Here is a 15,901-nt window from a genome sequence, read left to right on the forward strand (position 1 = left end):
CTGAGAACTGTAATTGCCTCCTCTTGTGTCCTGTGTTCCCAGTTCGGTCTCTCGCTCACAAGATTCCTCCTGTCTGACTTGAGGGGTAACGCCAGAGCCTTTGAATTACGGGGACTGAGGATTAGGCCATGAAAGAATCAAGAGTTACAAATGGATATAGGCTCCTACGAATGATTGGTTGATCCCCCCACCCCCCCTCGTGAGCATTCCCTTCTACTCCTGAAGCCACTGCTCCTTGGGCTCCACTCATGGTCTCTTCATAAACCCTCCCTTGTCTCTCCCGTTGCTTTTCCCAGGGTGAAAATTGCCAGAACGATGGTTCTTAAACAGGATTTCCACCCTGACACATCTGTGTTTGAAGTTATCAAAGTTTTCTTGTAGCTTTTAGGCCAAATCTCAACTCCTTGTCTGGAATTCAAGGTCTCTCGCTCTCTGGGCTCACTCAGAATTCCTCCCTCCTGGGCTCTGCCCTCTCCCCCAGCTGAGTGGCTCCTCCTGCTTATATCCCCTCCCCTCCGCTCCCCTCCTTTCCCCACCCCTCCCTTCCCCGTCCCTATCCCTCCCCTCCACATTTCTACCCAGTTTCCTTCCTTCTCTGCCTGCCCAGAGCTCATTTCCTTCCAGGCACCTTTTGGTTGGGGATTGTTGTTTCTAATGGGACCAGGTCCAGGTCCTAGATAGCTCCGAATGACATTGAACTACTCACTGTGTAACTGAAGCTGGCCTTGAACTTCTGATTTGCCTACCTCTAGCTACCAAGTGCTGGAATTACAGGCTAGAGTCACCATGCCTGGTGAGACGCCTCTTTCTTTGACTAAATGGCTTTGCTTCCTTTGGAAGTCATTCAGCATACAGATGTGCTGGGTTGCACCCCAGAGATGGCAGGGCTAGGGTACTGTTGGGACTGAGACCTTTTTCCCCCAAACACCTTGATCAGCCCTGAGCTCAGTGGAGAGCACTTGCCTAGCACGGACGAGGCCCTGGGCTCCATCCCGACATCACAGGACTAAATATGCCAGAGTGGACAATGAGGACTACTGAGAACTCAAGAACAATGGCAATGGGTTTTTGATCCTACTGCACATACTGGCTTTGGGGGAGCCTAGGCAGTTTGGATGCTCAACTTACTAAACCTGGATGGAGGTGGGCGGTCCTTGGACTTCCCACAGGTCAGGGAACCCTGATTGCTCTTTGAGCTGACGAGGGAGAGGGACTTGATGGGGGAGGGGGAGGGAAATGGGAGGCGGTGGCAGGGAGGAGGCAGAAATCCTTAATAAATAAATAAATTTTAAAAAAAGTTGTAAAAAAAAAAAAAGATTGTAAAGAATTTAAGTAGCTTGTGGGGAGACCATGGCTGGGAGAGAACCAGTTTTGCCCGCACTAAATTACACTTGACAGATACACTAAAAGTGATACTTACTGCCCTGTATTGACCAGTGGTCGAGGCAGGGTCAGCAGGGTCCTTGGGCATATTTTGATGTGTAGCTCCCAAGGCACAGATGTGGTGGGTTGGATTTGTGGAACCGGTGACACTGATCCCTCCTCTTCCTGTCCTGACAGAAGACTCTCAGGTTACCAGCACACTGTCCCCCCTACAGTCTCCGCACAAGGGACTTCCTCCTCGGCCACCGTCATCGCACAACAGGCCCCCTCCCCCGCAGTCCCTGGAGGGGCTCAGGCAGATGCACTATCACCGCACCGACTACGACAAGTCACCCTTAAAGCCCAAAATGTGGAGCGAGTCCTCCTTAGATGAGCCTTATGAGAAGGTGAAGAAACGGTCCTCCCACGGTCATTCCAGGTGAGCTGGGTCGCAGCACCCAAGTGGGGTGTCTGGCAGAGTCCGAGGGTGACCCTACACAACACCCACAGCATCTATTCCCAGAGGATACTCTTTTCCTTCCTTTGCTCACAAAGCCCTCTGCTGTCAGCCTCGGAGAAGTACAGATTTCTCATCCAAAGGGGAAAACCCAAAGGTTTGGCTCACAATCAACCTGTTGGCAGATGGCTTTAATGCCGTTAAATTCCACAGGAATTAATTAGGAAATTGTAGCCAGCAGTATTCCATAATGGCAAAGGAGAGTCCCCTTTGCCAGAATCAGAGGCTCCCCAAGGTGGTGCAGAACCTAAGCCATCTACCAGCCGGTGTCTGGAGCCAAGCTGCAGTAATGAAAGGCTCACATTAGCAGCTCTTTGCTAGGTTAATACCAGCACTGTAGAGATGACTACTTGGAAGCTGTTTTAGGTCTGCTTCTGCTGTCCTCATTTTCCTTCATTACACAGCCCCAAGAGGGTGCCTGAACAGGAACAATGCCCTGGGTTGATTGCAGGGGCGGAGGGGACAAAGCCCCCTCCAGTGGGACAGTAAGAGCTGGTGTCCTGGGCAAGCTCTCCTTCCAGCTAGACCCATTGTCCCACGCTGGTCAGCCCCTGCCACTGGGGACAGTGCCACATTATATCAGCGTGACCAGCTTGGCTTTTCTCTGCTTGCAGCAGCCACAAGCGCTTCCCCAGCACAGGAAGCTGTACTGAGGCAGGAGTAAGCAGCTCCTTGCAGAACAGCCCCATCCGAGGCCTCCCGCACTGGAATTCCCAGTCTAGCATGCCGTCCACTCCAGACCTGCGCGTCCGGAGTCCCCACTACGTCCATTCCACAAGGTGAGTCTGCAGGGCCTTCAGACTATCCGCCTTTCTGGTCCAGACCTTTCAGCCCCAATAACAGGTAAGGTATTACAGACGGGATTCAGCCCGCTTTACCCTCGACACTCAATACAGATGCTGTTCCTATCTGGGGACTCGTGAAACCAGAGAATCCCAGTCTCCTGGAGAGAACCAAACAAGGATCCTAGTAGGAGTGAAAGCAGAAAAACCAGTCCAATTAATGTGGGAAGTGCAGCAGCCTTATACACCCCTGGCTAATCTTTGCTCCCCAGTCCTCATAGACCGTTCTCACAAGGCCTACGGTCTATTCTGGACTCTACATTTATAACGCTCAAAAGAATGAACAGAAAATGGGCTTCACTGAATCACATTCCTTTTCTAAGTAGTTGTAAAGCCAGATCATGGACGGCCACTGGTTAGGGCTGTGTACTTCTGTATGTGGAGCCTAGAGTCCCTGTGAATTTGCATATGTAGTTCTAGCATTCAGTACCATTATTTATCTCATATTACTATTGGTGGCTAAGCAGAGCGGATCAGAGGCAAGGTCTTGGTACTACCAGTAGGCATTTGTATCCTTCCTGTTTAGGGTTCCATGTTCCACCAACCCTCAATCTTAGGATCCTTTTAGGGAACAGCCATTGGCGTTCATTCCAGAGCAGTATTGGGTTAAGAGAGTGCCTGTTAGAGGTTTTATTGTTACTGATTTGGTTTTTTTTTGGGGGGGGGTGATGGGGGGCCTTGTTTGATTTACCTACAATCAGCATTTTAAAGGAGTTAACATACTACTTAGAACGTAGTAATTCTTAGGTTCCCTAAAAAGCAAAAGCCCTATTTTAGATTTTGGTCAACACCTTTTAGCAGAAGCCCTGTGTAAATCCTAGAAGTAAATCTACTTCCCTGGCTCCAGCCTCCAGGGACTCTTAGCTCCCTTTCTCACCTGGGACCTAAGGAAGTACCTGGCTTTCCAGGATAACCCTTTGGCTAGAAGCCCCGAGTCCCCCTAGGCTTTTACACTCCAGCGCTGTGGCTTTCATGGGACCAGAACCCCAAGACCAACCCTGAGGTCTCCCCACAGGTCGGTAGACATCAGTCCCACGAGACTGCACAGCCTGGCACTGCACTTTAGGCATCGGAGCTCCAGCTTGGAGTCCCAGGGCAAGCTCCTGGGCTCAGAGAATGACACCGGGAGCCCCGACTTCTACACTCCGAGGACTCGTAGCAGCAATGGCTCGGACCCCATGGATGACTGCTCGTCGTGCACCAGTCACTCGAGCTCAGAGCACTACTACCCGGCGCAGATGAACGCCAACTACTCAACGCTGGCTGAGGACTCGCCATCCAAGGCGCGCCAGCGCCAGCGGCAGAGGCAGCGGGCAGCAGGCTCCCTGGGCTCAGCGAGCTCCGGCAGCATGCCCAACCTGGCAGCACGCAGCGGGGCTGCAGGCGCTGGTGGCGGCGTGTACCTGCACAGCCAGAGCCAGCCAAGCTCGCAGTATCGCATCAAGGAGTACCCGTTGTATATTGAGGGCAGTGCCACACCCGTGGTAGTACGCAGCCTGGAGAGTGACCAGGAGGGCCACTACAGTGTCAAGGCACAGTTCAAGACCTCTAATTCCTACACGGCTGGCGGCCTGTTCAAAGAGAGCTGGCGTGGGGGTGCCGATGAGGGTGATGCAGGCCGCCTTACACCATCGCGCTCCCAGATCCTGCGGACTCCTTCGTTGGGGCGGGAGGGCGCCCATGACAAAGGCTCTGGCCGTGCTGCAGTATCAGACGAGCTGCGCCAGTGGTACCAGCGTTCCACAGCCTCGCACAAGGAGCACAGCCGCTTGTCGCATACCAGCTCCACCTCCTCAGACAGCGGCTCTCAGTACAGCACCTCTTCCCAGAGCACCTTCGTGGCGCACAGCAGGGTCACCAGGATGCCCCAGATGTGCAAGGCCACATCAGGTGAGCAGAGTGGAGGGACTGCGATGACCCGGGTAGCCATCGCAGCCAAGAAAGGGAGTCATTTATTACAGAGGCCTTGCTGAGGAATGTGGGAAGCCCGCTGCTCGTACCCCAACACTAGTGTTTCCTCCTTCTTTATCTGGAGCACAAAAGGAGCTTTCCATTAGCCCTTCTAGTTAAGGACAGAAAGCCATGTGATGCCAGGTCTCAGGGTTTATCCTGCTAAAGGTGCACCTTTTTCCTGGTGAAGAAAATTTCTAGTAGGTTAGAGACCCAAGTTATAATCTTGCCAAGAATGGTTGGGATCTTGAAGCCCTGGGGAAAGAAGCGATTACTCTCTGAGCCTGACAGCTGTCCTGCATAAGTAGCCTGGCTGCTCCTGGCTTTGCTATTCCAATGAGGTTATGATAGAATCACAAAGTAACTTCTTTTTCACAGAAAAATCACAACAGCGCTTTCAGTATCCTTGATACTGTGTCACCGAGGTTTGAACCCACTGCGCAGTACCAAATCCAGTAAAAGATGGGAGGACTGTCCTTTCTGTTAAGAAGTTTCTCTGTGAAATAACAATCTAATAACCCACCTTAGCTGAGCACTTGTCTTTGCTACACTGGTGATGCTCATCTGTATAATCTTACCACTCAGGCGGTGGTTAAAAAAAAAAAAAAAAACTCCAACCCTTGACTCTAGTAGGCAGGAAACAAGGGAGGACTCCCAGACAAATAGTAAGCAGTACAAGAATAAAACCGAGGATTGGGGACGAGTGTCACCTGGAAGGAAGAGGTACATTCTGCCTCCGTATCCCCACCATCCTTTGCCTTAGGGCACACACCACACAAGCTCCAGAGACTAGGCTACAGATGAGCTAGCGGTCCTGGGACACCATGGACAACACCGACACCTTCTTCCTCCTCTGCTTACTTACCTTCCCAGAAAGATTCTGGGAATGTGGGAATGGATACACTCTGTGTGCCACCTGAAGGTCATGATCACGTCTGGTCCTCTTAGATCCCACGGTTAAGTACCAATGGCCAAAGGATAGGAGGGTTTCATTCTCTCAAAACTGCTGTGCTTGTGTGGCTATGCTCTACTAAATGATAGCGGGCAGATATTATTACTAAGATTTTAGTAAGTTGTATCTGAGGTTGACAAACAGAAGAAAAGGATTCCAACTCCCTACTCCAACCAATGCAAACGATGCATTTAAGTAGGATTTACTTGGTGCTGAATTCTCCTAACGAGATTTCTCTGTGTTCCTCCATCAGTAAACTCCTATGTTTAAGTGAGCTGTTAAAAGCTCTGTTCATTTGAAGGGTTACTGAAGTAGCAGCTGGTAAGTCTGAGACAGCAGAGGACTTTCCAGAGGCCCTTCCTACAGTAAAGCATGACCTCGCAAAGGGACCACATCTAAAATGCCACGAGGCAGCCCTCCAAGCTCAGGTCTCCACCACAGAAATACAGGGGCTTCCCATTCTGTGCAGTTTAAGAAGCCATCCTGTGGCCTTAGTCAGAATGGAGAAACGTAGTTAGGAGGAGAAAATGCAATTGGGGATACAAAGGTATTTCCCCACTGTGACTATGGCATGAGGTCACTGAGACCCTGCCTATAAGGTTGTCTGGCAATGGTTGAAGGTCTGCCATTGTGTTATAAGCTCCTTTGTCTTACCTGTCTCTCCCTGCCTTTCCCACACCAACTACACATAGCTGCCTTACCTCAAAGCCAGAGAAGCTCAACGCCGTCAAGTGAAATTGGAGCCACCCCACCAAGCAGTCCCCACCACATCCTGACCTGGCAGACTGGGTGAGTTGTCCCTTGAAGCTGCTGACTTGGTTCTTCTGGGCTCTGAATTGTGTTAGCTAGGAAGAATACTGTCAGCATTGAGCTTGTAGTGCCGGAAGGCTGCACCAGCAAGTGCCATGGCAGCTCACACGTCCTTCTAAAAGAATCTCCCCGTGTGGCTGTCACCTTCTCTCCAGCTGGCCTACTGTCTTTGATGGGGATGAATTCTATGTGGTTCTATTTAAAATTCTATGTGGTTTTCTACTTAAAAGTAGGTTGTGATTCCTGGGATGTAGGAAGGCAAACAGAGAAGTGGATCCAATTCCAGAAAGCATTTGATTCGACTTGAAATGCCAAGCAAAACTGTCAGGGGTGGGAGAGAGTACCCTGAGCCAGATATCCCCATGCTTCTCAGTGCGGTCACTGTCTTACTACCGGGATGTATCCCGAGAAAAAGGCTTCTGTCTAGGCTAAACAGCGTTCTTCATCAGCAAAGGGGATACCGCACCTTGAGACCTCTCAGTAGAGGCTGCGCACAGGGACTGAAGATTCAGCCCATGGCCCTGTCAGTCGGCTCTCATTTGTAGCTTTAAGTGTGGACTTAGGGCCGAAGCAGTTGACCAGTGAGGATGCCCTGCTCTGTCAGAAGCTCAAGCAGACACGAGTATCCTGCCTTGTTCTTATCACATGCTGTCACTTTCTACCCCACTCCTCTCTTCTGTTGCGGCCTTTTAGGAGTTAGTCTGTCAACACCTGTTGGTTACCGGAAATGGGCCCCTTCTCCAGCCCAATCCACAGCTTTTGTTTTATTGGGCACTTGTCTGGGAAAATCTGACTGCTGTGAGCTGAATTAGAAGAAAACCACAGCCCTGCAGTTCGTTCTACTGAGCGCCCAGGCTTCCCATGCTGGGCACCTTTACTCCCCACATTTATCTGCAGTGAGCTGACACCAGGGCTCTTCTGCAGCCTTCACTGTTGGTGAGGCCAGGACAGCTAACACTGAGTACTTACGTGAACACAGAGGCTACAGCTTCTTCATACATAAATGAGTTTCAGGAAATCCTGCTGCTCTCCTGGCAAGGGGAAGTATCTAGATCTTTTGGGTTCATCAGTGAGAGAGAAAAATGTCATACACCTTATGTTTTTCTGGTAGGTCCTCAAATGTGGACTGTAGACCAGCAGTTTGGGCTTCACCTGGGATCTTCTTGGGTCGACCCAAAACTGAATCAGAAGCTCTAGGGTGGGCCCACAGGTCATTTGGGGTTCAATGATTGGACACCTACTGAACCATTTCATGTGGCCTCTTTTCAAATGAAGAAAACATATAGTCTACAACTATCCACTGTGTTTCTCATGTCCACGCCTCAGTTTTATTACAAATCACTGAGACACTTGTTCATACCGTCCTCTACAACCGTAGCCTCTGAATCCAGTTTCTTGGCACAGGGTCGAAGAGTCCCCCAGGACTGATTCATACAAGAGTGACGCCTCTGTGTGCCTTTAGTGGCTAAACCACACCATCCAAATAGGACCCTTGGAATCCTCTGGGGATCCTCTCAAGTTCCTGGGTCATGCCCAGTTTTATCTGATTCAGCTATATGACTGCATCACCTGACTAATAATAGGCTCTGAGTTACAAGCATCGTCCCATGCCCACTCACTCAAGTGAGCCCTTGGACTTGCCTTCTTTGTCACATGTAAGGGCACAAGACAAAATGGGAACAAAAAAGATACTGTTTTTGAAGTCCGGTGTTTTGCCAGATTGTGAATTATTCAAGAATAATGTGATAAGAAAACGAGATAATGGGTAAAAATTGCCACCGCTTGCCTTCCTAACATGCCTAATGAGGTCTTGCCGCTCAGCGATGGAGACTCAAAAGTTCTGTGTGACTCTTCCTGTGTTGGATTCATGGGCATATGGTCATTGGGTCTCTCCAGTGTGTTAATAAGCTACTAATCACGTGTGCCAGTTCTTCTATGTAACATCAACTCTCTTCTCTTCCTCCTTCCGCTTTCCTTTGTTCAGAGAAGCAACAGAAAACTCTCCCATCACGGATGGGTCTGAGTCTCCAACTCACCAAAGTACTGATGAATAGAGGTATTGTAAGGGAACGTTTTGTTCTTACTGCCCACGAGTGTGTGATCCAGATGTCCTGCATATGTGCAGCTTCTGCCCATGTCAGAGTTTCCAGTAGGAAATGTCTGGATGGTGTGGAAGCTATTATTTCTATGTTTTATTTCTAGATACATGTGGAGCTATATGTTTGGATGTGTGTTTTTACATCAGATGTAGGATGGTCCCCATTCTTCCCACAAGTATGGAGCCCCATGGTATATTTAGACTTTCTAGGCTTTAAATACAAAAAAAGTAGAGGTTTGTTGTTTACCACGTTTGTAAGTCGTAGCCATAAAAACAGCACCACTGCTGTTTAAAATACCCAAACTACTGTAACTGCATCCTACCATTTTTCAGTGACTGTTGTATGTTGCAACAAATGACTTAAGAGTCCTGTTTTTCAAAATGTGGTTTGTAAGTCACCACTACCAGCTGGGAGCTCTGAAGGACTCCCAGACACCACCTCGGCTGCTGAACCAACCGCTGAAATCCGTAAGGCTCTATTATCACAAGCACAAGGCAGTGGGTCCTGAAAGTCTAAGTAACTAACCGTGCAGCACTGAAATTAAAAAGCACACCCAGGACACCAAAATGATAAGGGTGCATGCAGAAGTAGGGGAAAGTCCCAGCAAAACAAAACAGAGACAAAATTGAGCCCTGAGGAAGAAATGCCACATAAAAGTACTGAGTGCTCTACAAATTAAAATGCTGAAAAGATTCAGACAAGAGATGCCTTTTCGTTCTCATACTCGCTTCGTGAGCCTGGCTTTAAAGAACTGCAGCGGAGCGGGGAGGTAGAGAGAAGCCAAGATAAAAAGCCACGGGTGTGTGTGGATTCAGGCAGGGCTCTTGCATGGGGGTGGGGGGGTTGATACAGTAGAGGAGTGAAGAGCAGGGATTGAGCTTGGATGAGGGAAGCAGGGGAGGAAGAGGGACAGCTCATGCTCTGTGACAGTGAAGGGACTGAAATGATGTCACCAGAGCACTTGGATTCGAGTCACTCTTCCCCTCCAATAAGAAGGGACTAAGCTGTGCTGAGTGATGGCTGGCAGCGGGTAGCAGCGGAGTCCTGAGACGCGCACTTAAAAAGCTCCCGCGAGAATGTGGTCAAGTTAGTTCAAAATGGGTAGCAGCTCACACCCAGCCAGCAGAGCCATGCTGACAGAGGTCTCATCACCCTGGCTTTATGGCCACCGACCTACGGCACTATTCGCCAACCCCACAGTGTTCAGCCAGTTGGCTCGGTGACTTAAATCCCACTTCTCAAGTCTCAGTGGGAATGGAGATAAGGCACCATTCAGTATTTAGTGATTACTCACTTTTTAAAATAGTGGATTTAACCCCAGACTCAAACACATTCTATGACATTGAGCTGTGTGAGAGAGAAATGCTGTTGTTCCCAGCATGTGTTCTGTAGGCGTGACTAGGTGATACCGTGTGAGATATCCCAGGTGAAACAAAGCAATGCATGACTTCGCAGAGCCTGTGGTGTGTGCTCAGTGTTCACTGTTTCGCTTCCTCGGAGCCCGTCCCAGGTGTCCCTTCAGAAACACTTGTTAGTGTGACTCCTGTATCCAACACTGCAGTCAGGAAAATGAAGTCCCTAGTAGGCCCACATCGCGTTTTTTTTTTTTCGAGACAGGGTTTCTCTGTGGTTTTGGAGCCTGTCCTGGAACTAGCTCTTGTAGACCAGGCTGGCCTCGAACTCACAGAGATCCGCCTGCCTCTGCCTCCCGAGTGCTGGGATTAAAGGTGTGCCCCACCACCGCCCGGCTCCACATCGCGATTTTATCAGAAACAAACTTCTAGAAGAATCTAGGAAGCTGTGCCAGTATTCACTGCATAGGAAAGGGGGACCAACTCGATAAGCTTAAGCAGATGAGCATGTGCAAGCAGCTAAGCTGGGTAGAGCACCAGCCACGGGGAGGAAATAAATACCCTTGTGCTCTCAAAGCTACTTAGCCATCTCAGAGCCAGTGAGTGTGGCTGGAGAAGGGCGGTCCTACGTCACGTGTCCCCTCTGGCAGGTGCAAGGGCACCCCAGAGCACTCTGTGCTTCCAACCGCCTTTTCCCATTAAAAATTCTTGGTTCCTTTGACACAGTTTACAAAAGCCAGTTTTGCAGTGAGGAGCCAATATTTGCAGCATGAGTATAAAGTCATCCACTTGTTTACCCCCAAATACAGATAGATACACACAAAGACCCCCAATGACCAGTGCCATAACTAAGGCCTTGCCTTTGCTTCTAACGCTGTATTTAATCAGAATTAACCTCATGCATTTCCAGGGCTCCGAGCGCAGGGCTGTCACAGATGCCTTGGGGTTTTTCTAGCTTTCATGGACTTTGCTAGGTCAGATGAGGGACATTTACCAAGTATTAAATCCTCAGTGTATTCCTGGAGAAGTGAGCAAATGAGACAGTAGTGAGGGTGGCTGGTGGTCTTCAGGTTAGTTGACTTGGGAGGCTTTGAGACGCTCTTTAGAATGGCTCAGCATCTCTTCTGGTGCCAGGCATGGGAACTAAAGGCAGTTTAGAAGGAGCTGGAATCTCTTTGAGTGAGTAGGGCTGCAGCCGCTCCTCTGTGTGAGCTACTATTGATACCTAGGAATCACTCCCATTTAATCTACTAACAATACTTACCAAAGAACTTTCTCTTTTCTCCTATGTACATTTTTCTATGTAGAGGGAAATGTATCTTGACTTTTTACTATTTTTGGTGCTGAGCATCAAGGGCAGGACTGTTACATGCTAAACACACTGTCTACCACTGAGCTATAGGCCCAGTCCCTGTATGATTTTAAAAATACATTCATAAAAATCACAACTTATTGATTTAAAAAGCATAGCTGGGTGGTGGTGGCACATGCCTTTAATCCTAGCAGAGGCAGAGGTAGGAGGATCTCTGTGAATTCAAGGCCAGGCTGGTCTATCTACAAGAGCTAGTTCCAGTACAGCCAGGACTACAGAGAGAAACCCTGTGTCAAAGAACCAATAAATAATAATTTTTTAAAAAGGCACATTTTGAATGTTGTTCCAGGACAGTGATAAATTTACCTCCAAAGTGCAGACCTTTGGGTCCGATGTAAGGCAAGCCGCTGACTGTCACATAGGAAATCATCCTGAGGAATAATACAGTCCCAGGGGCTCCTCAGCCCTGGCTGCACCTGAGAATCATGTACAGGACTCTGAAAGGTCCCCGCAGTTGTGCGCTCCCCAGGCCAGCAGCAGCACAGCCAGACTCGGGCCTGCCCCTCCGCCAGCACCCTGAACGTGGCCCGTCTGTGCCGCTCTTCCCTCTAACTCACCATCTCTTCTTGGGCCCACAGGAGCTACAGTGATAGCTGCTTCCTGGATTCCTCCCTCTATCCAGAGCTAGCTGATGTCCAATGGTACGGGCAGGAAAAAGCCAAGCCCGGGACCCTCGTGTGAGCCAGCCCGGCCTGTTCTGACCGCCGCACGCCATTCTGAGTCACCTCACTGCCTCTCAGTTGCCTTACCCAGACACACTGTCACCTGCACCAGCTTCGGCCCTTGGCACTTTTTTTCTCCTGTCTCCACATCCCCTTCACCCTCAAAAACCTGACTGAGGAGACATTCTGGAAGGTTCCGATCCCACTGTGTGTCCCCTGGCTCTCTTACCCAGAGAGCCAGACAACAATCCTCAATGGCACCTTGGTGGTTTCCCCCTGCCATGACAGCCCAGGCCAGGAACTGTCAGGGAAGCCAACATATGCAATTCCTGTGGAAGAGAAGCGTTGGTAGAGAAGAGAAAAAAGAAAGACCTATCTGTGCAGAGACTGTAAAGCTGCATCAGCTGCCACCACAGGCCACTGGGTGCTTCCAGAGAAGAGAGGCTGCCTCGTGGGGACCACACCTAGGATAGTCTCTGTTCTGTAGTAAGACAGCCTGCAAGAGAACCTAAGGAGGACCAGCGCTTCAGAGAGGCGTCGGAGGATCACAAGCGGTTCTATGCTGCCAAAGATTAGACACATTCAACAATAAACAGATAGGAGGGGCCAAGAGGAACACACCTTCTCTGCAGTGAAACTCCTCAGTTCCAAACTGCTTCTATGCAGCACAAGTGAGTCAACCATTTGTAAATCGTGTCCCGTCGGGAGCCATCTGCTGTCACGCCCACTTCTCCTGACCCGAGAGCCTGGAAATGAACCCAACGGGACAGTGAAGATGGAGGAGACTTGGCTGGCCTGGCAGACGCAGAATCTGTCTGTCTGGACGTGAAGGGAAACAGGCTGGAAGGAGCGCCCTACGCAGGGCAGGGGCCTCAGCCTGCACCTCCCAAGCTGCTTTCCTTTTCGGATTGGTCAGAAGCTAAAGGTGATCATTGCCAAAAGCAGGTCTCACTCGTTAAAACAGCCAGTAAAAGTGTAACCTTTCTTTTTTGTACAAGGCGTTTCATTTTCTTTTTTATGGGAAACCAAGGGAAAAAGCACATTGCGGTCTATCCAAGTGTTTTACTGTTGTGGCTCATTTTGTTTGTTAGCACTTGTGTGACAAAGAACTCAGATGGACCTCTCCTGTGTGTCACTTAGTAAGAACCCAAGTACGCCCTTAGGTAGGAAGAATTTTATGTGTCTACCAGCCGGCAGGCAGAGCAGAGTTGAAGCAACTCAGCTCCTAAAGGGCCCATTCACCTCCAGCAGTATCCATGACTTTGATTTACCACCTCTGTCCACAGATACCAAGAGGATAAAAGAAGGCAAAAAAAAAAAAAAAGCATGCGTGCAAGCTGCTCGTTTACATGTGTTTTGAGCTATGCTTAACACACAACCAAAAGCCATCGATCTTCAAAGGCCTCGAAATTTTATAATGACGAACTAGTGAAGAGTCTTAGCCGGGTTACTCAAGATGGCACCAGAGTTTTCATGGAGGTAGTACATGTGAATGTAAGCGGGGCTTGCGGGGTCGTCTTTGTGATGACTTCCTGTGGGAAAGGCATCCAGGAACAGGAGCCAGGGTGGGAGTACTTTTGTGGGAAAGCAGATCTAAAGTTAGCTGTGGCATCAAAACAAAGACTGTTGTTCGTGTATGTGAATCCGAGAGCAACAGTAGACTCCACCAGCCCAGCAGGGGAAGGACCAACCCTGTGGCTCACTCTGTCTTGGCTTGGAAAGTTCTGGAAGTCAAGTGAGCGTTTCCACAGTCAGAGGCATTCATACCATGCGGTCTGAGGCCCACTCAAGGCCAGGTACCCCAGCGCTGGGCCCGGCTAGCTTGATGATCCCAGCTTTCAGAAACAGTACTCTTCCGGACACTTGTAGGCGTAACCCTGTAGGATTGGTAGGGACTGATAATGGTACAAATGAACCCAGGGCTTGACGGAGATGGGGGCTACCTTTTTTTGTTCCTAGTATGATGGTCAGAGCTACAAAAGGCAAGTTTATTTGGGGATTTTTCCCCCTTCCTTCCCTAATAGGAAATGTGATACATTGGGTCAATTTTTTTTTACTTCCAAAAAGAGATGCCTGAATAGTTAGATTGAACTATGGTGCAGCAGGAAAAGTCCAAAGGGAAACAAAGAATAAGACAAGGTTACATGGTTACAGGTTATAACATAGACAGCAGTTTGAAAATCAGTTCTGAATTCGGTTGGATCAACGAGAGGCAGAAAGAATCTAAAATGTAATACATTTGGGGAGCAGAGAGGAATTGTATAGGAGCTGTGAACACCATCAGGAGAGTCTGGTAGTAAGGACCGAGATTAAGTAAAACAGGTTTTACTGTTTAGCTGTGTTCAGTTACTACAATGTACATAATAAGCCTAAGTCCTTTGAGACGGACATACATGGTCAGTGTGGTGGGGAACACTCTGGGTGTTGTATTCAAGCACCTGCAGATGCTTTACAGATCCTATTTCTTTAAAGGAAGATGAGATATGAAGCCCCCAGTCTGGTCTAATGCCCCTACTGGATTCTTTGAGTACATGTAAGAAATTGCCTGTTTCAGCCAGAAGACTCTGTTGTGAGCCAGGTTGGTTTATTTTGTTATATGCAGGTGAGTGTTGAAACTGTTAAAAGCCCAATTTGTTTTCATTCAGTATTAGTTTAGTTCTAAATATAGCAAACCTCATCCAGGTGCTATCAGATGACCAATTACTGCTTAGTTAACTAGGTGTAAAGTCAATCGTTTATTACAAGTTGTGTAAAATGGACTCTAGTTTAATAACGGGGGAAAGATTAGGTTGCTCCTGAAACTGACTGTAGAGCATGTAAAATGATTTTACTGGATTCTGTTCAACGGTAATCAATGAAAAAGATGTATGTTGTAGACAAAGTTGCAGAATTAAAAGAGAAATCTGCTTTTAATTTATTCTTTTTGTATTAAGAATTTGTATAGTACCTTTACATTTTGCAGAACAGTGTTGTCAACACTTATTAAAACATTTTCAAAATGAAAACACCCCAGCTGCCTCTTGGACACTGTTTGTTTCTAAATGACAAATGTGTAGCCATGCTCCAGAATCTGTGTCAGGTGCACTGGGCTCTTTTTCAAAAACAAACATCCTCAGTCTACCCATGGTATTCCCCAAATATATGTGTGTGGGGTGTATGTGACACCCACTCCCCCCACCCCAACACACAGACTCACTCTACAGTCCCTGCCAGCCTGGAACTTACTGTATGTATAGCCCAGGGTGGCTTTAAATTCACACCCATTTTGCCTGCAGCTTGAGTGCTGTTATACACCACACCTAGCTATGCAGGGTATTGTTGGCTTCCAGAAAGAAAGGCAAGCTTGCTGACTTGGTAGAGGCTAGTTTTCTCTTAAATTATCTACCTCTAAATCATACCAATGAAGCAACAGCCTACTGCATTTACAGAAGTCCCCCAATTAAGGCATACGGCTACTGTCTTGCTTCAGCAGACTGCTACAACTGTATCCCTGACCCCTGACCTGACAGATATCTCTTTCCTAGCAGGAAACTAGAAGTCTAGCCTCCAGGAACACCCTGGATGGAAAGCCCTTCCTGATCACTAGAGTAAGGCTAAAGCTTGCCAGCAAGAGTAACAATGCACTAGACGCTGGCCCTGTCTGAAAGGAAACTAAAGGGACAGTGTTGACAACTCCCTCAATTCTGGAACTGCCTCGGAGGCTTCTTAGGAAAAGTATCAGAGCATCCCAAAATAATCTACACTTGAAAAAAAGGCCTCTAGTTATGCATAAAGATGTCAGAAATGAGCCTATGCCCTAAGCTCCATCACATGAAAACAACTGAAACCCAGGAAGATGGCACCGTCTCATGCTTCCTGTTCCTTTTATGAGTGTGTGCGCGCGTGCACACAATCACTCTTCCTCTCTCCTTGCATAATGTCAACAAGATAATCCAGGTTTCTATTTTGAACACAAACACCCTAATCCTGTAGAAAATACTAAA

At 48.5% G+C, this 15,901-nt stretch overlaps 1 protein-coding gene across 6 annotated transcripts in view; it reads left to right on the top strand.

Annotated features, from left to right (window-relative positions):
- Positions 1-14,923, top strand: part of Frmd4a (FERM domain containing 4A) — a 592,091-nt gene extending 577,168 nt beyond the window's left edge. For 5 of the 6 annotated variants that reach the window (XM_026782982.1, XM_026782981.1, XM_026782984.1 and 2 more), the window contains 5 exons: positions 1,561-1,801; positions 2,494-2,658; positions 3,737-4,611; positions 6,316-6,412; positions 11,835-14,923. In XM_026782982.1, coding sequence (XP_026638783.1) covers positions 1,561-1,801; positions 2,494-2,658; positions 3,737-4,611; positions 6,316-6,412; positions 11,835-11,937 — 1,481 coding nt within the window. In that variant the 3' untranslated portion in view covers positions 11,938-14,923. Of the gene's footprint in view, positions 1-1,560; positions 1,802-2,493; positions 2,659-3,736; positions 4,612-6,315; positions 6,413-8,417; positions 8,490-11,834 lie in introns of all 6 variants that reach the window. The other variant, XM_026782983.1, reaches the window with a different exon arrangement.
- Positions 14,924-15,901: the final 978 nt, after the last annotated feature.

Source organism: Microtus ochrogaster, chromosome 16 (assembly GCF_000317375.1).
Source record: "Microtus ochrogaster isolate Prairie Vole_2 chromosome 16, MicOch1.0, whole genome shotgun sequence".
NCBI lineage: Eukaryota > Metazoa > Chordata > Mammalia > Rodentia > Cricetidae > Microtus > Microtus ochrogaster.